General features: G+C 34.3%; 1 protein-coding gene across 1 annotated transcript; it reads right to left on the minus strand.

Annotated features, from left to right (window-relative positions):
• Positions 1–3363: 3363 nt before the first annotated feature.
• Positions 3364–3930, minus strand: LOC132368069 (double homeobox protein A-like). Its single transcript, XM_059926669.1, has one exon. The coding sequence runs from the start codon at positions 3928–3930 to the stop codon at positions 3364–3366; it is 567 nt and encodes a 188-aa protein (XP_059782652.1).
• Between the last annotated feature and the right edge of the window lie 17554 nt (positions 3931–21484).

A 21484-nucleotide genomic window follows, 5' to 3' on the forward strand; every position in this document is an offset into this window, starting at 1 on the left:
GAGCTTCAAAATAAATGAAACAGAACTGATATATCTGCAAAGAAAAATAGGTAATACTACAAGTATACGCAGGGATTAAATAAAAAATCTCAATAGTTGATAGATTAGAAAAAATATCAGTAAGGGATATATAGAAGTCTTGAACAACACTTGAAACCAACTTGGTGCAACTGACATTTATTGCACACTCCACCTCAAACCCAACACCGGCAGAAAATACATCTTAATATATATATAAAAGGATTAAAATTATGCACACCCTATTTTCCACAATAAAATTAAACCTTAAGTAATCAATATCAGAAAACTATTTGGGATATTTCTAAATATTTGAAAACGTAATACAATTCTAAGTGACATATGAATCATAGAAGAAGTTTAAAACAATAAAATATTACTCAGCCATAAAAAGGAACGAAATTGAGTTACTTGTAATGAGGTGGATGGACCTAAAATCTGTCATACAGAGTGCAGTAAGTCAGACAGAGAAAAACAAATACCATATGCTAAAGCATATACATGGAATCTAGAAAAATGGTACTGAAGAACCTAGTGGTAGGGCAGTAATAAAGATGCAGACGTTGAGAATGGACTTGAGGACACACTGGGGGAAGGGAGCCTGTGACGTAGTGAGAGAGTAGCACTGACATATATACACTACCAAAGGTAAAATAGATAGCGAGTGGGAAGCTGCTGCAAAGCACAGGAGGATCAGCTCTGTGCTTTGTGACGACCTAGAGGGGTGGGATAAGGAGGGTGGGAGGGAGGCTCAAGAGGAAGGGGATATGGGGATACATGTATGCATATAGCTGATTTGTGGTACAGCAAAAACTAACACAACATTGTAAATCAATTATACTCCAATAAAGATGTATTAAAAAAAAAGAAACTGGAAATTATTTTTAAGTAGAATGAAACTAAAAACAATATGTTGAAATGTGTGAAATGTTACTAAGGTAGTTATTAGAAGATAATTTGTAACAATAAGCCCTGTTTCAGAAAGGAACAGTGATCTTAAATCAGTGACCTCAGCCTCTACCTTGAGAATTTAAAAAATAAGCAAAATAATATAAGCAGGAAAAAATGAAAGATCAGAGCAGAAATTGAAGAAAAAGAAAACAAAAAATAGATAAATTAAATTATAATTAAATTATATAAATGTTTTTTTTCAGGAGATCAATTAAATCCATAATTCAAAAAAGGGTATAAAGACACCAATTAGAATGTCATGAACAAGACAAGTGACATCACTACAAACTCTCTATATATTAAAAGTATATTAAGAGTGTATAATGCAAACTATTCAAATAAGTTTGACAATCTAGATAGATTTCTTAAAAGACACAAAGCATCAAAGCTCATTCAAGAAGAAATAGGAATTGTTCAGTACTATTGAATACATCATATTTCTTATAAACAGAACAAAATAAAGCTTCCAACAAAATAGTTTGAGGCCTTGATGGCTTCACTGGAGAGTTTTTCTAAACATGTAAGGGAGAAACACTAATAAATCTACAGAGAATCTCCCTGAATATTAGAGGTAAGGAAATACTTTCTAGTTCATGCTATGAAGTTCACCTCACTTTTGTACTGATATCAGAGAAAGACATTAAAATAAAACTATAGACCAATGTCCCAAATTAACATGAACATATAAGTAAAAATTCTAAACAAAGTTTTACCAAACTGAAATCAACAATACATCATGTCTAAGTTTTGTTTCTCCCAGAAATATAAGGTTGACTTTCCAAATTGTCTAATGCATTTCACCATATTAACAAACTAGAAAAGAAACACATACTAATTGATAAAAAGGCATTTGGTGAAATTCCACATCCATTCCTGATAAAAATCAGAGAAAACGCAAAGTAGAAGGGAACCCCATCAATGTGATAGAAGTACATTTACAAATAACCCTACAGCTGGCCTCATATCTGATGGAGAAATACTAAAGGAATTACCCTGATATCAGGTACAAGACAAGAATGTCCATGTTCATCACTTCTCTTCAACAATGTCTTGTAGGTTCCATTCAATGAAATGGGGAAAATTAAAGAAATAAAAATGTCCAGATTTGAAAGGAAGACATAAATGTTATTCATAGAACACAAGATCATCTATGTAGAAAACATAACAGATCCTACAAGACTGCTACTATAAACAATAAATTTAGCAAGGTTGCACAACAAAAGATCAATATATACACATCAATTATTTTCTATATAAAATAATAACAAAGGGAAAACTTAAAATGTCATCAAAATCTGAAATACTTAAGTATAAACTAAAGATGTATAAAGACTTGTATACTGAAAGCTACAAAAAAATTGCTAAGAGAAATTTTCATCAATCAAAAAATTCACTATCATTTACATGCCAGTTCTTCCTAAATGTGTCTACAGGTTTATCTACACATTCAATGCAATTCTAGTCAAAATCCCAGCAGGCTTGTTTTTTTAATCAAATGACTAGTTGATTCTAAAATATATATGTAGGGGCTTCCCTGGTGGCACAGTGGTTGAGAATCTGCCTGCCAATGCAGGGGACACGGGTTCAAGCCCTGGTCTGGGAGGATCCCACGTGCCGCGGAGCGACTAGGCCCGTGAGCCACAATTACTGAGCCTGCGCGTCTGGAGCCTGAGCTCTGCAACAAGAGAGCCCGCGATAATGAGAGGCCCGCGCACCGCGATGAAGAGTGGCACCCACTTGCCGCAACTAGAGAAAGCCCTCGCACAGAAACGAAGACCAACACAGCCATAAATAAAATAAAATAAATAAATAAATAAATAAACCCAAAAGTTTAAAAAATAAATAAATAAAATAAAATAATATATATATGTGAGTGTGTGTGTGTACGTGTGTGAGGACCTTGAACACTTTTTTTTCACATAACAAAAAATACATTTATTGCTCTTATCACAGAAAATCCCAAGGGCTTTAGGAGTTCTGTACCAGAAAAGATGAAGACCAATATTTATTTCTTATCAAACGTCACAATACCACACATGTATTGATGATTTTTGCCTGAATCAGTCATTACTATGATGACTGAAAACTGATATTAATACATTTATTTTCATTGTCCTCAAGATCTGCTGAACTCTGGAGCCAGGCTCAGTCAGTAGGGTTGTGTGGTGTTTTTAATCCGCCTCTGCCTCTGCCTCCTGAAGTCCTTTTTACCATCTCCAGAAGGCTCTGCCTCTGGAGAAGCTGAAGGTATGTTTAGCAGGGTATGTTCCCAGGAAGACTGAAAAATTTGGATCCCAGGCTGATGACATAAAATACACTGAATCTGTCTCCCTTTTCACCCTGTTCTGACTCCAGAGAAATAAGATAGTTGTCTCTAATGAGATTGGTGCCATTCTACGTACTTTCTATACCTTCAAGGCTCTCATCGCAGAGATCTTGTCCCTGGTTTTGTCTTTGTTCTAAGCCCTCATTAGCTTCTTTTTTTCTTTGGATACAGCAACTAGATCTGTGATTTTGAAACCAAACTTTAACTCTTGACTCTGAGACCCCAATTTCTTTTGCAAGTTTCTCTATGGAATCTCTCCCAGGATAATTGTTGCCTATAAATGCCTTGTTGAGGGTGCGTAATTGGGGGCAAGTGTACTTGATGCGAGGCTGTCTGTCATTTCTACTTTGAATCTTCTCTTCAGCGTGATCTCGGTCTTGGCTTGATTCTAAGTGCTCCTCAGGTTCTGATTTTTTCTGGAATCCATGCCTAGTTCTTCGATTCTGAAAGCAATACTGGATTGTAAACTCTTCGGTGTTGGTTTCTAAAGCAAGTCTTTGTCTGGAAGCATAACCTATGTAAGGGGTTTTGTTGAATGTGTCAGTGAGGATTTTCAGATGATCTTCTGTGAAGCTGGTGCATCTGCCTCTACGCTTTGTTGCTATGGTCTTGTTTGAAGAGTTATCTTGGGCCATGTTAGAAGAGAGTCATGGAGTCTAAGGATTTGTATAGGAGCCCAAATCAACTTTTAAAAGAAGAACAAAATTATATGACTATACTAGCTCACTTTGCATCATATTATAAAGCTATAAAACAAGATAGTTTGGTGGTAGCATCAAGATAGGCAAATATATCAGTAGAAAGGAATATGAAGCTCAGAAGTGGATCAACACATCCATTTTTGTCAATATTTGACATGGCGTAAAGGCTAGTCAATGGAGAAAGCAAGAAGGTTTTTTCTTTTTAATACCAAATGGAGATAGAAAAATTGTAAATCTATTCTGAAAAAGGAATCTAAGTTTCAATCTATACAGAAAATAGGAATGTAAGTTTCAATCCACAACTTGAGCCAAATACAAAATGTAAATCAAAATAGATTTCAGGAATACATGTGAAAACTTAACTATAAATGTTCTAGAAGAAAAAATAAGGAGAAATCTTTATGACTTTGGGTAGCTTACATAATCTATTATCTAATAAAGATCTATTATTTACCAGATATTTAATTACCTATAGATTATCTAGTATTAGATTTCTTACATAAAACATTACAGTATAATCCATCAATAAAATAAAATTGGATAATTTTAACTTTGTTAATTTGTTTGTTTTGCTTGAGAAAGACACTGTTAAGAGAATAGAAAAGACTAGCACAGACTAGACTGCATTATTTATTTTTCTTCTACACAAGTAGTTTTAGTTTTCCCTGAGTTGTTACTACAAACACATTTTCACATTTTCATCATTTATGGTTAAGTGTGAACATTCCTGACATTTCTACTCTTTTAAAGTCATATTGATTAAAACTCTGAGGCACATAACCATAGGATTTTATGACATCTCTAGAGTTTAAGCCTTATCATTCTTTATTTACACTTACTCACTATAGTTCAGCAGATTCCCTTGCTGGAAGTCTGGGTCTAAGATGTCTTTGGCAGTAATTGATTCCAGAATCAAATGCCAGATTTATATTGATTATTACCATGAAACCACTTATGATATTTCCTATAATATGTTGGTTAATTTTGTATGGCATATCATGCTAACCAAGAATAATGAGAAGTGACAGCCTGTGTGGCTCAAAGTGATTGTTTCATCTCCAATATAGTGAAAAATAACAGCTGTCACTGCTGTAGTGAATTAGGTAATATGGTAGAACCAAGGAGTTTGGATTAAACCAAGGCTATAGGTCAAGGTTAGAAATGGCTGTGAGAATGGTGTATCATATGTTATGACTTATTAAGTTGTAGTTAAAAAATTAGCAAATAACTGTTTATTATTAATTTCAAATAAATCAAATGCTTATTGATACTGTTTTCAATATTGTTTCATGACCGTATCAGATGTTTTGCAGGTAGTTGGAATGGTGATTATCAAACTAAGTATTTGCATTTATGTTCAACAAGAATAATGTACTAATCTTTAAGTATAGGATGATTGTTCTTAATAAAGATTAATAATATTAGGCATGAAATAAACCAATAACCATTATCCAAATAAGTATAACTTGTATTCTAGACAGTGATTGTAGTATAAATTTAAAAATTTAAAGTTTTGGAATTCTAACCCTTGAGAGATGCTAGCATAACTGAGCTCAGGCATCATCTCTTCAGTCTAGGGCTCCCTTATGTCCTCAAACAGAAATAGGGCTCCTTAGTCCATGCCACTCTTTTAACATATGTTAAATTGTTTTGAAACTGTCTATCTCCTATACTTATTTGAGACCCCCTTGAGAAAAAGGATTTTGTGCTATTTTGTTAAATGTTCATAGCATTTAACACAATTCCTGGGACATTTTCTCTAAAATAAATAAACATACATCCAGAACCTGCCAAAGGGGGGATAAAGTAAAGAATTCTAAAGGGACTCGAAAATGTAATATTAAAATAATTATTCTATGAGTAATTGAGGACTTCTAGAAGAGATATACTGAGGGTATTTTCTAATTAGTACAAACTGATTGTATAAGTTAATACAATACATTGATTTTGGATATGATTATGTGCAGGAACAAGGAAAATAAAAACAAACAGAAGTCAAAATACGGAAAAGTGTATTATTTAAATATAAATTCAGGAACACCTGTTCTCTCAGGGATAAAAAGCTGCAAGACAATGTCTTCCATTCTAGTAATAAAATAAGCTAGTCTATTAAATCGTTGGTTTTGAGCCCAACAGATATCTGAGGTCACAAGGTAAGCATGCTAACTGAATTCCAAAGGTTGATAAACATCTATGTGGAGATTAGGCATACAAACAGATTCACCTTTGTCAGAACATGAATAGGAGTCCATCATGGAAGATAGTAAGAAGAAACAGATGAATTTTTTTTTTTTTTTAATCTTAGAGAGAACTAGTATTACATTTTAAAGTCACTGGAAACCTTGACTACAAAGTTAATCTGCACCTTATTATTATTTTTCCCCAAGGTCTCATGAGAAACAATAATGTAGGGCTGGAGACTTGATAGACTACTGCCCCCCCATGGTGCAAGTCTGCAGGGCTTGCCAAGATTTGAAGGGGAAAAGGAAAATCTGAAGACCCCTAGAAGCACTAGAAGACTCTAAGTTAGTATAAGGTAACTGGTGAGTACCAGGGAGGAAAGTCATCAGCATACTGACCTTTCTCTGCTACAAAGCAAAGATTATCATGGTAACAATTCAAGAAAGATTCCCTTATGGCTCTGATACAGGAAGGGGACTAATAGTACTTGTGAAATATATTCCAAGCACCTTCTTCATAACAAAGGTGTAATCTCCAGAGCCTTATTCTACCTGGGGACACGGCATTTCTCCCATTCTAGCTCAGTGTAGTCTTGTGAGTGGAAAACTAAGAAACACTTGTTAAGGTTACAGCCAAGGACACATAGACTCATTAAAATAATGAAATTTAATCAAAATATTTTAGAACGCTTCCCTGCCCCCACACCTTACCACCAAACCAGCAAGACTCCAGTGTAATAACAGTGGACTACAGACCAAAGAGCTATGAAACACAGATCCACTTGGAGGATAAGTATTTAGGGAAGTCCAAAGTTAACAGGGGAGACAAAAACCAAAAAAACTAGATGAATTTGAAGTCTCTGGCTCTCATAGCTAACATTACAAAATAGCCCAACTCCTAACTAGATTTACATAAAGACCTAATTATACCTCAGTCTCTGTTACTCAGTAATCATGTCCAGCTTTGAACAAAAACAATTATAAGCCATCCTAAAAGGCAAGATGAGGCAAAGCAAACATGAGAACCAGACTGAAATATGACATAAAACTATTATCACAAATCTAATTTAAATATCATTTATGTTAAAAAATGTACACTGTACAATAATATATAGGTAATCTAAAAAGATAGAAACTCAAAAAAATCTAAAACACTTTAATTTTTTAAAAAACATTGTAAAAAGTTTGAAAAATGCCTTTGATGGATTTATAAATAAAGTAGACATGTCCAAGGAAAGAATCAGTGAGCTTGAAGATAGGTTAACAGAAACTTCCCAAACTGAAATACAAAAAGAAAAACTGAAAGAAAGACAACAGATAGAACATCCAGAAACTAAGGGGCCATTTCAAAAGCTTAACATAAACATGACTGTCCAGAAGAGAGACTAGAGCAGAACAAATACTAGAACTAATAATTGTAAAGAGTTATCTAAGGTTAGCAGACATTTGGTCCTTTCCAAAATGTCCATAAGATATTTGTCCACGTGAAAATGTCCTTGAAGTTTGATCCTATCTAAAATGTCTATGAGCATTTTTGGTTCATTCCAAATGGTTTTGGACAACAGAACCAAATATCAAGGACTTTTCACATAGACCAAATGTCTTATGGACATTTTGGACAGGTCTAAATATGATTAAATGTTAAGTGTATGTAATGGATGTTTTGGACAGGACCAAATGTCCTGCAAGTATTTTCCAAAGTTAACAACAAGTATCAAACTACAGTTCTACAAAGAACATCAGGCAGAATAAGTACCAAAAAATTCTGCATTAGGCATATCATGATCAAAATGCAGAAAACCGAAGACAAAGGGAAAGTCTTGAAAGAAGTTGAACAGGTAACAAAAACCACCCTACCTATACAGAAAAAAGGGAAAAGAATCGCAACCAACTTTATGTCAAAACCACACAATCAAGAAGAAAGTAGAGTAAAATATTTAAAGTGTTGAAAGAAAAACATCCACCAATTTAGAACTCTATGTCCAGAAAAATTATTTTTCAAAAATGAAAGATAAATAAATCCTTTCTCAGGAAAAAACAAACAAAAAATGATATTCAAGGCTAGCAGACCTGTCCAGAAAGAAATGGTTTCTTTTTAAAATTCCCATGGAGAGGGCTTCCCTGGTGGCGCAGTGGTTGAGAGTCCGCCTGCCAATGCAGGGGACACGGGTTCGAGCCCTGGTCTGGGAGGATCCCACATGCCGTGGAGCGACTGGGCCCGTGAGCCACAACTACTGAGACTGCGCGTCTGGAGCCTGTGCTCCGCAACAAGAGAGGCCATGATAGTGAGAGGCCCGTGCACCGCGATGAAGAGTGGCCCCCACTCGCCGCAACTGGAGAAAGCCCTCACACAGAAACGAAGACCCAACACAGCCAAAAAAAATAAAAATAATAAATAAATAATAAATAAAAAATTAAAAAAAAAAAAAAGCCAAAACATAAATAAAATTCCCATGGAGAAAGAAAATGATATAGATCAGAAATTTGTATCTACATAAAGAAAGAAATAGCACTGGAAAATTAATAAATGAAGATAAATATTTTATTTCTCTATTCTTATATTTATCTAAAATAACTATCTGTTTAGGTAGTAATAAAAATATATTGGGTATTCATAACATGTGACTAAATGAAATGAATGATGCAATGTTACAAGGGACATGTGAAGTAGTATTGTGTTATTTTAAGACAGACTTAAAAATAGTTAAAATATATCTTGCAAAATCTAAATCAACAGCTAAAAATACTATATAATTGATATGCTCAAAAAAGAAATAAATGAAATCATAAAATATTCAATTAAAAACCAAAGAAATTAGAAAAAGTAGAAATAAAAGAAACTAGGAGTAAGTTAACAAAGGTAAAGCAGTTACAAGCATGGCAGACATTAATCCAACTACAGCAATTATCACTTTAAGTGTGAATGATCTAGATAAACTGATTAAATACAGAGATTGTCAGAGAATATGAAAATCAAGACCCAACTATATCTGTTGTCTAAAGAAACCCACTTCAATTTTAAGGACTCTATAAAGACTCACATATTAAAAGAATTGAGAAAGATGTACAATGTTAATACTAATCAAAGAAAAGCTGAAGTAGCTGTACTACATTCAGACAAATCTGACTTCAGAACAAGGACAATTATGGGGATTAACATGAAAATTACATAATGATAAAGGGGTTAATGCTCCAAGAAGCCACAACAATCCTAAATGCATATGCACCTAACAAAAGAACTTCAAAGTTCATGAGGCAAAACTGCTAGAACTACAGCAAGAAATAGACACATCCACTATTATAGTTGGAAATTTTAATACTCTAATTTCAATAATTGATAAATCAAGCAGTTATAAACTTACTTAGGATGTATTTGGCTGGAACAGCATTTTAAAAATGATTCAATAGATATTTACAGAATACTCCAAAAGGCTTGCAGAACACACACTCTTCTAAAGCCCATGTAACATTCATCAAGATAGACCATATTTGGGCCACACAACACACTGCAACAAATTTAAAAGAATAGAAATTTCTTTTAAAGAAATATTAAAGAATAGAAAAGATTATCAAATCTTTTCTCAGGTCACAGTTGAATTCAACTAGAATCAAGAACAGATAGTTGGAAAATCCTCAAATATGTGGAAATTAGGCAATATACTTGTTATGATGTATGGTTTAAAGAAGAAATTTTAAGAAAAATAAAAATATTTTGAAGTATAATGAATATACAACTTATAAAAATTTGTGCAATGTAGTAAAAGCAATGCTTAGAAGGAAATTTATAGCATTGAATGAATATATTTTAAAAATATCTATCATCAATAATTAAGATTCTACTTTAGGAAACTAGGGAAATAATAGCAATTTAAATCTAAACAAGTAGAAGGAAATAAAAATTGGAGCAGAAACCAACGAAATTAAAAGCAAAAAAAAAAAAAAAAATTAGCATAATGAACAAAATCAAAGCTGTTTCTTTAAAAAGATCAATAAAATTGATAAACTCAGCCAGGTTAATTAAGAAAGAAATACAGGAAATACAAATAACCATTATCAGAAATAAAAGAAGGGTTATCAATAGTGATCCCATGGGCACTAAAAGTATAATAAAAACTTACTATTAACAACTCCATGCACACATATTTGGTAACTTAAATCAAACTAACTTAATTTGGATCTATTCATTGAAAGACACAAACTACCAGCACTCAAATTAGGAGAAATGCACAATAAGACTAGACCTTTATCAATTACATAAAGTCAATTATTAACAACCTTCAAAAATAAAGCCATTATTATCTTCCAGAACACAGAAGCAGAGGTAATAGTTTCCACTTCCAAACTCATTTTGTGAGTTTAACATTACTCCAAATACCAAAACTTGATAAAGACATTGAAAAAAAGCATACTACAGACCAGTATCTCTCATAAACTTATACTCAAAAATCCTCACAAAGTATTAACAAATCCAATCCAATAATATATTAAAAAATTATACGTCTCAATCAAGTGAGATTTCTTCCAGGTATGTAAGGGTGGTTCAATATTTAAAAATCAGTATAATTCACCACATTATGGGATAAGGAAGAAAAATAATATGATCCTATCAATTCAGGCATAAAAAGCATTTAACAAATTCCAACACTCATTCTTCATTAAAATTCTCAGCAAACTAGAAATAAAGAACTTCCTCAACTTGATAAAGTATGTCAACAAAAACCTACAGCTAACAGTATACTTAATGGTAAGAAACTGGACATTTTTATCTTAAGGTCAGAAAGTAGGCAATTATCTCTATTGAATAATCCTATTCAATAACACACTGGATTTTCTATTTGTGCAATAAAACAAGAACAGAAAATATAGCACATATGGATATGAAAAAAGATAAGTCTGTCTTCATTTGCACATGACATGATTATCTATGTAGGAAATCATGAAAACATTATGGTACTGGTGAAAGAATAGACCCATAGGTCAATGGAACAGAATAGAGATGTCAGAAAAAGACACACAAACATAGTGAACAGATCTTTGACAAAGGAACAGACAATACAAAGTAGAAATGATAGACTTTTCAATAAATGGTGCTGGAACAAGGATGTGCATATGCAATGAAATAAAACAAACCAAAAAAACCAGACACAAACCCAAAGGTACAAAAGGAAAAATAAAATGACATAGACACTGACCCTACACTTTTTATAAAAGTTAACTCAAAATGGTTCATAGACTCTAATATACAACAAAAACAAAAAATTCTGGAAGAAAACATAGGAGACAATCTGTGTGATTTTGTATCTAAGATTTCATTATTTAACTCAACACCAAACTACAAAACATGAAAGAAAAAATGACAATTTGAGCTTAATTAAAATTAAAAACTTCTGCTCTGTGAAAACAGTATCAAGAAACTTGAAAGAGAAGCCACTTATGTAGAGACAACATTTGCAAAATACATACAACTATACAGAGAATTCAAAACTCAACAATAAAAACAATCCAATTAAAATATGGACAAAGAATCTAAAAAAATAAGAGTGGTTATATGTACATATATAACTGATTCACTTTGCTATACACCTAAAACTAACACAACATTGTAAATCAACTATACTCCAATAAAAATTTTTAAATAATTGCACAATAAAAAATACGGACCAATTATCAGAATAGATATCTCACCATAATGTATACAACATTTACAGCATATGCCAGAAAGCATATAAAATGATACTCAACAACATATGGCATAAGGAAATTTTAAATTAAAGCAACAGTGAAATATCACTACACATCTATTAGAATGGCTAAAATCCAAAATACTAATAATACCAACAGCTGGTATGGATGAGAAGCAACAAAAATTCTCATTCATTTCTGCTGAGAATGTAAAATGGTACAGGCACTTTGGAAAACAGTTTGTCAGTTTCTTAAAAGGTAAATATAGTCTCCCATATGATAAAACAGTATCACTCCTAGGTATTTACCCAACTTATATGAAAACTTATGTCCGTACAAAAACCTGCAAACAAATGTTTACAGCAACTTTGGAATCACCAAAAAACTAGAAGCAACGGAAGCAACTAAGAGGACCTCCAATAGGTGAAATGGATAGACTAACAATGTTTTACTCTATCCAATGGAATACTATTCAGCAATAAAAAGGAATGCCATGGAAATATCAAGCCATGCAAAGCCACTGATGAGTTAAAAATGCATACTGATGAGCAAAATAAGCCAGTCTAAAAAATCTACCTACTGTATGATCCCAATTATATAACATTCTGGAAATGGCACAGCTACAGCAACAACAAATGATCAATAGCTTCCAGGTGTATTGGGAGTGGGATGAATAGGATTGAATATGTAAAACATAGGACAATTTTTAGGGTGGTAAAACTATTCTGTATGATACTGTAATGGTTGATACATTACACTATGAATTCATCAAAATCCATAGAATTTACAACACAAAGACTGAACTTTATGTATGAAACAAACAAAAATCATTTAGGATGTTGGGAGGTCCCATGAAGGAATGTGAACTATTACAAAAACAATTTAACTATATTATAAATGTATGAAACACTCTCACTGAGGTGGGTGGGGGAGAAAATTGCATGTTCCACTCACTTTCAAAGTTACTTAGGTTAGCAAGAATAAAGGCAAAAGAAACTGTTCATAAGAATTGAATTCTAGTTGATTACTTTTCTTGCCTATGGGGACATAGGTTAAAATTTTTGATACCACTGTATCACTTTTAGAATGGGAGTTCACACACAAACAAGGGGGAGAGGCTAGAATGATCCACACAGTAGGGAATTAGAATTGGAGATACCAGTATGAATCATCTCTAGCTTAGTATAGATAGAGAAATATTTATAGATATATGTATATTTATGGGTTAGTACACACACATATATTTCTTTGCTCTATCAGCCAAGATGCCCTAGAAACAATGATACTACAGAAATGACAAGCACATCTAGCACCCAGATCTTGGTTTCAAATATCATCCTCCAATAAAATGAAACTGAGCTCCTGGAGAAGTGGTTGATTCTAGGCCTGAATAGGAAGTCTACCAGATGTTCCTGAATCATCCTGTAGCACCAGAAAGTAAGAGAGTGCTAAAAAACAAAACAACTCCTCCCAAAACACACACAGTAATGGGAAGGGGTAAGTAAATAGGATTACAGAAGCCAACTGAAAGAGTTTCCAATGGCAAAAAACTGGAATATTTTGAACCATAAAATCAATAAAATAGTACTGGATACTAACCAAAGTATAAAATAAGTATCCATGAATCCATACTGATACAATTAGATGATTAAACTAATAAATGGGGCAGGGGTAAGAGACTTATGTCCCATGAATAAAGATTCCAAATAATTTATGTAGATAATCCAGTACCACAGAGGTAAAGCCTAACTCCCCACTGTTTAGGTATGGACTGTAGATAGTGAACTCCTTTCAGATAGTACAGTACTGAAAAATGGTGATAAAGAACAACTTTAAAGTAGAGGAAGCTGACAAACACTAACTCAGGCAGGTGATTACGATCAACATCAGCAGTCATTACTTACCTTGGTATTGTGTTCTCTTGATATGATGTGTTGAAAATGACACTTTTACCTCAGTGGTCTTTCTTGTATAACACCAGTCTAAAAATGAGAAAAATATTCAGTTATAATTGAGAGACTTTCTACAAAATATTTGACCAGTATTCTGAGACTTTCAAGTTCACTGAAAACAAGAAATGTCTGGGCAACTGTTACAGCCTGGAGTTGCCTAAGGATACATGGTGATTAAATTCAGTATGCTATTTTGGATGAGATCCTGGAACCGAGAAAGGACATTAAGTGCATGTTAAGAAAATCTGAATAATACATAGACTTTACTTAATAATCAATACTGGTTTTTAATTCTAACAAGTGTATCATACAAATGTTACGATTTTAAATATAAGGGAAACTGGGTGCAGAGTTTATGGAATCTGCTTCTACTCTCCACATTATTTCTGCAAATTTAATTTTGTAGTAAAAGTTCTCAACAGTAAAGTTGAAGTATAGGTTTTTCACATGTAAGCAGAGATAATTTGTCTCTAGTACACATAAACCTTGGAGATATTGCAGGTTCGGTTCCAGACAACACCAAATTAAAGTGAATATCTCAAAAAAAGAGTCACACGAAGTTTTTGGTTTCCCAGTGCATATAAAAGTTATGTTTACACTACACTGTAGTCTATTATGTAGACTATTATATATGCAATAGCATTATGTCTAAAAAATTAATATACAAACCTTCATTTAAAAATACTTTATTGCTAAAAAATGTTAATGATCATCTGCGCCTTCAACAAGTCTCAATAGTTAACGTTAAAGATCAATGATCATACATAACTATAACAAATATGGTAATAATGAAAAAAGTTTGAAATATTATGGGAACTTTCAAAATATGACAAAGAAACATGAAGTCAGCAAATGCTGCTGGAAAATTGGCACCGATAGACTTGTTATATGCAGGCTGTAAAAAGCACAATTTGTGAAGTGCAATTAAACAAGATATGCCAGACCTGCACTACATGAGATTTTAAGGGAATCTGTGAGGCTTTATAACAAGTATGTTTGTAAAATATTTGATATCAAGAAAAGAACTTTTTATTTTAAATGATTGTTGTAAGATTCATACATTATAAATAAAGTGATAAGTATCAATTCAAGCTAAAGACTGATAAATTAAGATGGCCTATTTTTTTCCCTAAAGAAATCCCTAAAAATAACAAAAAGCAAGATAGTTGAAATGTCAACAGAGGAGAGAGAATGGCATAACAACAAAATTTCTTTGATTTTAAAGAAGACAGAAAAGAAAGAAGAGAGAAAAAATGGAAAGTATGTAACATAATGGCAAACATAAAACCAAACGTACCAAGAATTATGTTAAATATAAGTGAAGTAAAACCTCCAATCACAAGCAAAGATAACCTAGCAGGATTAAAAGAGCAAGGTGAAACTGTAAGCTCTTTAAAAGAAATGAATTTTAAGTATAAAGACACTAGCATATTGAAAGTAAAACATTGGAAGAAAAAGTATAGAAAGTTGGTTTGGCTTTATTAATTACAAGTTAGAAGTCAAATTGAGAAGTATTAACATACAGAAAGAAGGTAATTTTATAATAAAAAAAAGGGTCAGTAAAGAAAATTAAATATCCTCAAATGTAAGTGTATCTAATTAAAAGCAATTCAAAAATACATCTACTTAATACCCTCATCCAGCATTGTGAGTCAGTTTTCTTTCTTTTTTTTTTTTTAATAGATTGAACTGCATTAGAAGTTACTACAAAATAATGGCTATAATTTACTATTTTGTAAAATGTATCCTTATTGCTTATATATTTACATATAGTAGTTTATATCCCAGCATAATCTCTTTTGTTTTTAACCATCTTTACTGGAGTATAATTGCTTTACAATGGTGTGTTAGTTTTTGCTGTATAACAAAGTGAATCAGACATACATATACATATAGCCCATATCTCCTCCCTCTTGCTTCTCCCTCCCACCCTCCCTATCCCACACCTCTGGGTGGACACAAAGCACAAAATGCAAGTGGGGTTTATCCCAGGAATGCATGGATTCTTCAATATATGCAAATGAATCAATGTGATAAACCATATTAAGAAATTGAAGGAGAAAAACCATATGATCATCTCAATAGATGCAGGAAAAGCTTTCGACAAAATTCAACACCATTCATGATAAAAACTCTCCAGAAGGTAGGCATAGAGGGAACTTAACTCAACATAATAAAGGCCATATATGAAAAACTGACAGCCAACATCGTTCTCAATGGCAAAAAGCTGAAAACATTTCCACTAAGATCAGGAACAAGATAAGGTTGCCCACTCTCAGCACCATTATTCAACATAGTTTTGGAAGTTTTAGCCACAGCAATCAGAGAAGAAAAAGAAATAAAAGGAATCCAAATCAGAAAAGAAGAAGTAAAGCTGTCACTGTTTGCCGATGACATGATACTATACATAGAGAATCCTAAAGTTGCTACCAGAAAACTACTAGAGCTAATCACTGAATCTGGTAAAGTAGCAGGATACAAAATTAATGCACTGAAATCTCTGGCATTCCTATTAATTAAGAAAAATCTGAAAGAGAAAGTAAGGAAACACTCCCATTTACCATTGCAACAAAAAGAATAAAATACCTAGGAATAAAACTTCCTAAGGAGACAAAAGACCTGTATGCAGAAAACTATAAGACACTGATGAAAGAAATTCAAGATGATACAAACATGATGGAGAGATATATCATGTTCTTGGATTAGAAGAATCAACATTGTGAACATGACTATAGTACCCAAAACAATCTACAGATTCAATGCAATTCCTATCAAACTATGAAAGGCATTTATCACAGAACTAGAACCAAAAAATTCACAGTTTGTATGGAAACACAAAAGACCCCGAATAGCCAAAGCAATCTTGAGAAAGAAAAACGGAGCTGGAGGAATCAGCTTCCCGGACTTCAGACTATACTACAAAGCTACACTAATCAAGACAGTATGGTACTGTCACAAAAACAGAAATATAGGTCAATGGAACAGGATAGAAAGCCCAGAGAAAAACCCACACAAATATGGTCACCTTATTTTTGATAAAGGAAGCAACAATATACAATGGAGAAATGAAAGCCTCTTCAATAAGTGGTGCTGGGAAAACCTGACACCTACAGGTAAAAGAATGAAATTAGGACACTCCCTAACACCATACACAAAAATAAACTCAAAACGGATTAAAGACCTAAATGTAGGGCCAGACACTATAAAACTCTTAGAGGAAAACATAGGCAGAACACTCTAGGACATAAATCACAGCAAGATCCTTTTTGACCCACCTCCTAGAGAAATGTAAATATAAACAAAATTAAACAAACGGGACCTATTGAAACTTAAAAGCTTTTGCAAGACAAAGGAAACCATAAACAAGATGAAAAGACAACCCTCAGAATGGGAGAATATATTTGTAAATGAATCAGCTGACAAAGGATTAATCTCCAAAATTTACAAGCAGCTCAGGCAGCTCAATATCAAAAAAACAAACAATGCAATTCAAAAATGGGCAGAAGACCTAAATAGACATTTCTCTAAAGAAGATATAGATTGTTAACAAACATATGAAAGAATGCTCAACATCACTAATCATTAGAGAAATGCAAATGAAAACTACAATGAGGTATCACCTCACACCAGTCAGAATGGCCGTCATCAAAAAATCTACAAACAATAAATGCTGGAGAGGGTGTGGAGAAAAGGGAACCCTCTTGCACTGTTGGTGGGAATGTAAATTGATACAGCCACTATGGAGAACAGTATGGAGGTTCCTTAAAAAACTAAAAATAGAACTACCATACGACCCAGCAATCCCACTACTGGGCATATACCCTGAGAAAACCATAATTCAAAAAGAGTCATGTACCACAGTGTTCACTGCAGCTCTTTACAATAGCTAGGACATGGAAGCAACCTAAGTGTCCATCAACAGATGAATGTATAAAGAAGGTGTGGCACATATATACAATGGAATACTAGTCATCCATAGAAAGAAATGAAATTGAGTTATTTGTAGTGAGGTGGATGGACCTAGAGACTGTCATACAGAATGAAGTAAGTCAGAAAGAGAAAAATAAAAATCGTATACTAACACATACATATGGATCTTAAAAATAAAATGGTTCTGAAGAATGTAGGGTCAGGACAGGAATAAAGACACAGATGTTGCGAATGGACTTGAGGACATGGGGAGGGGGAAGGGGAAGCTGGGACGAAGTGAGAGAGTGGCATGGACATATATACACTACCAAATGTAAAATAGATAGCTAGTGGGAAGCAGCCACATAGCACAGGGAGATCAGCTTGGTGCTTTGTGACCACCTAGAGGGGTGGGATAGGGAGGGTGGGAGGGAGACACAAGAGGGTGGAGTTGTGGGGATATATGTATACGTAAACCTGATTCACTTTGTTATAAAACAGAAACTAACACACCATTGTAAAGCAATTATACTCCAATAAAGATGTTAAAAAAAAAAATGGAGAGCAACCAAATCAATAAACAAATCTACCAGTGATAATAAGCTCTAAATACTAAACTAACATAAACCTAAAACCAGAAACAAATTAGATGCAGAGAGAAAACCCCAAGTCTACAGTTGCTCCCAACGTCCACCGACTCAATTTTGGGATGATTTGTTGTCTGTTCAGGTATTCCACAGATGCAGGGTACATCAAATTGATTGTGGAGATTTAATCCACTGCTCCTGAGGCTGCTGGGAGAAATTTTCCTTTCTCTTCTTTGTTCACACAAGTCCTGGGGTTCAGCTTTGGATTTGGCCCCACCTCTGCATGTAGGTCACCTGAGGGCGTCTGTTCCTGCCCAGACAGGACAGGGTTAAAGTAGCAGCTGATTAGGGGGCTCTCGCTCACTCAGTCTGTGGGGAGAGAGGGGTACGGAATGCGAGGTGAGCCTGCGGTGGCATGAGATTGCAACAGCCTGAGGCGCACAGTGCGTTCTCCCAGGGTAAGTTGTCCCTGGATCATGGGGCCCTGGCAGTGGCGGGCTGCACAGGCTCCCAGGAGGGGAGGTGTGGAGAGTGACCTGTGCTCGCACACAGGCTTCTTGGTGGCGGCAGCAGCAGCCATACCATTTCATGCCCGTTGCTGGTGTCTGTGTTGATAGCCGTGGCTCACACCCATCACTGAAGCTCGTTTAGGTGGTGCTCTGAATCCTGTCTCCTCACGCACCCTGAAGCATTGGTCTCTTTCCTCTTAGGCAGTTTCAGACATTTTCCCAGACTCCCTCCCAGCCAGCTGTGGTGCACTAGCGTCCGTCAGGCTGTGTTCACGCAGCCAACCCCAGTCCTCTCCCTGGGATCCGACCTCCGAAGCCTGAGCCTCAGCTTCCAGCCCCCACCCACCCCTGCCGGTGAGCAGACAATCCTCTCGGGCTGGTGAGTGCTGGTCGGCAGTGATCCTCTGTGTGGGACTCTCTCTGCTTTGTGCTCTGCACCCGTTGCTGTGCTCTCCTCCATGGCTCCGAAGCTTGCCCCCCACCCGCCCCCCCGTCTCCACCAGTGAAGGGGCTTCCTAGTGTGTGGAAACCTTTCCTCCTTCGCAGCTCCCTCCCACTGGTGCAGGTCCTGTCCCTATTCTTTTATCTCTGTTTTTTCTTTTTTCTTTTGCCCTACCCAGGTACGTGGGAAATTTCTTGCCTTTTGGGAAGTCTGAGGTCTTCTGCCAGCGTTCAGTACGTGTTCTGTAGGAGTTGTTCCACATGTAGATGTATTTTTGATGTATTTGTTGGGAGAAAGGTGATCTCCACTTCTTACTCCTCCATCATCTTGAAGCTATCCCCCAGCATTATCTCTTGAAAATTATTTAAAAGTCTCAGATATTTGATATCTTTTTAAGATGAATGATATTGTATTACATATATTTGGTTAGAAACTTGATTATATCATCTATTTTATATGCATACATACGTACATTTATATGCATGGATAGATACATATCTACTTTGCTTCTTAGCATTGAATATATGTAGTTTCATAAAGGATGACACAAACTCTTATTTATGTCTTTTTTATGCTCCCATAGCCTGGAAACTTATATTCCCCTGTCTCTGTCTGCATCAAAACTCGTTTCGGTTAGTTTTAATTTCTATATACCAAGGGAGCACAATGTGCTTAATTATAAAATGATAAATTTTTTTGTATTTGTCTTTTTACTTTCTAAATTATTCTATTTTCTATAATCTTCTTTTCAGGGAATATTTTATTATTCTTTATATTCCCCAAACCTGGAACTGTTGGCAAAATAAACACTTTTTAAATGAATGTTAACTAACATGTAAGAATAAGTTCTATTTGCTATGAAAAGAGACTGAACCTCATAGTTGAGAGGTCCTAAAAATACGAGATTTACCATTCTTTGATTTCTAAAAGTAAGTACCACAGAGATACTCTTCGTCTCAAATAAATTAAGGAAGAATTTCAAATTAATTAATTCATATCTCTATTCCACAAATACATTTATGGAGTACCTCCAAGGTTTTAAAACATGAAAAAATTATAGGAGACAAAGGGTCTAATTTAGGTGGTTGGGAAGTATTAGCATATCATGGAATAATACATTATACAGAAGTTAAATTTAAATTGAGAAAAAGATAATTATGGGTGCCAGGAAAGACCTGAGGTGTGAAAGAGCCACTAGAGGAAGAAAGTTGAGTGGAGTTTAAAAAGGAAGAAAGAAGTGACAAGGATACTTCAAAAGCTGCACAGTGGAAAGGGAGAAAGTTTATTTGTAAAGATAACAATACTGGGTAATTGATGCATCTCTAAGGACCATAGTCTATACAAAAATAATTTTGGATATCATGAGAAACATAGTATGTGGAGAGATTAAAAGTTGATTCTTGGAAGTAACACTGAGGAATTTTGATATGATACCAGAGAAAGCTTCTTATGTTTTGAAGGGTAAGTGATTTCACCAGAGTTAAACATAAAAAAATAAATACTGAGCACTGGAGAAACTATTAACTCTTAGCCAGCTTCAAACACTGCAATATTTACTCATATTAAAATTACTCTTTGTTTCTGAGAAAGGTCCATTGCAAATAGAGATTTGTAAGATTTAATCCTGTGTACTGAAGCTTTGGTAAGAGAAAAACTCTATTTAATAGATTGAACAGGATCATTATTAGTCAATGTAGTTGCAACTGGGTGGAAAAGATGACCCATTTGTAGTGAGAGAAGCAAGAATTAAACTTGTAAACAATCTAGAGTTAAGCACCAAATGAACAGGAAAAAACAATAAATCTTTTTAACATATTTCTCTTCTTCAGCTGCAGAAGTTTAGAATGAGTTTACAGTAAATGCTCTAGTTATATTGACAAAAGCAAAGTATGAGACAAGAAGATCAATTTGACATAAAATTTGCTGAAAGCACAGATTTGCTTCCACCTTGTAGTTCTGCAGTTCATTAAATTTAAACACTGAACAAATCTCAGATTTTAATATAAACATTACTTCTGCACATGGTCTTTTGACGTTATATCATACATTTAAAATGCTTTCAATTTGGCTGTAATTGGCTTACTTAAACATAGCTGAGCATATGAAGCTCTAAGTTTTTTCTCAATTAGTTGATGAAGCTTCTGTTCCCAGTTCTCTGTATTATATAGCTGTTTTTCAGTTTGACTTAAAACTTACATGTACAGGACATAATTAAAACATGAATAAG

The sequence above is a fragment of the Balaenoptera ricei genome, chromosome 6 (genome assembly GCF_028023285.1).
Source record: "Balaenoptera ricei isolate mBalRic1 chromosome 6, mBalRic1.hap2, whole genome shotgun sequence".
In the NCBI taxonomy this organism is placed as follows: Eukaryota; Metazoa; Chordata; class Mammalia; order Artiodactyla; family Balaenopteridae; genus Balaenoptera; species Balaenoptera ricei.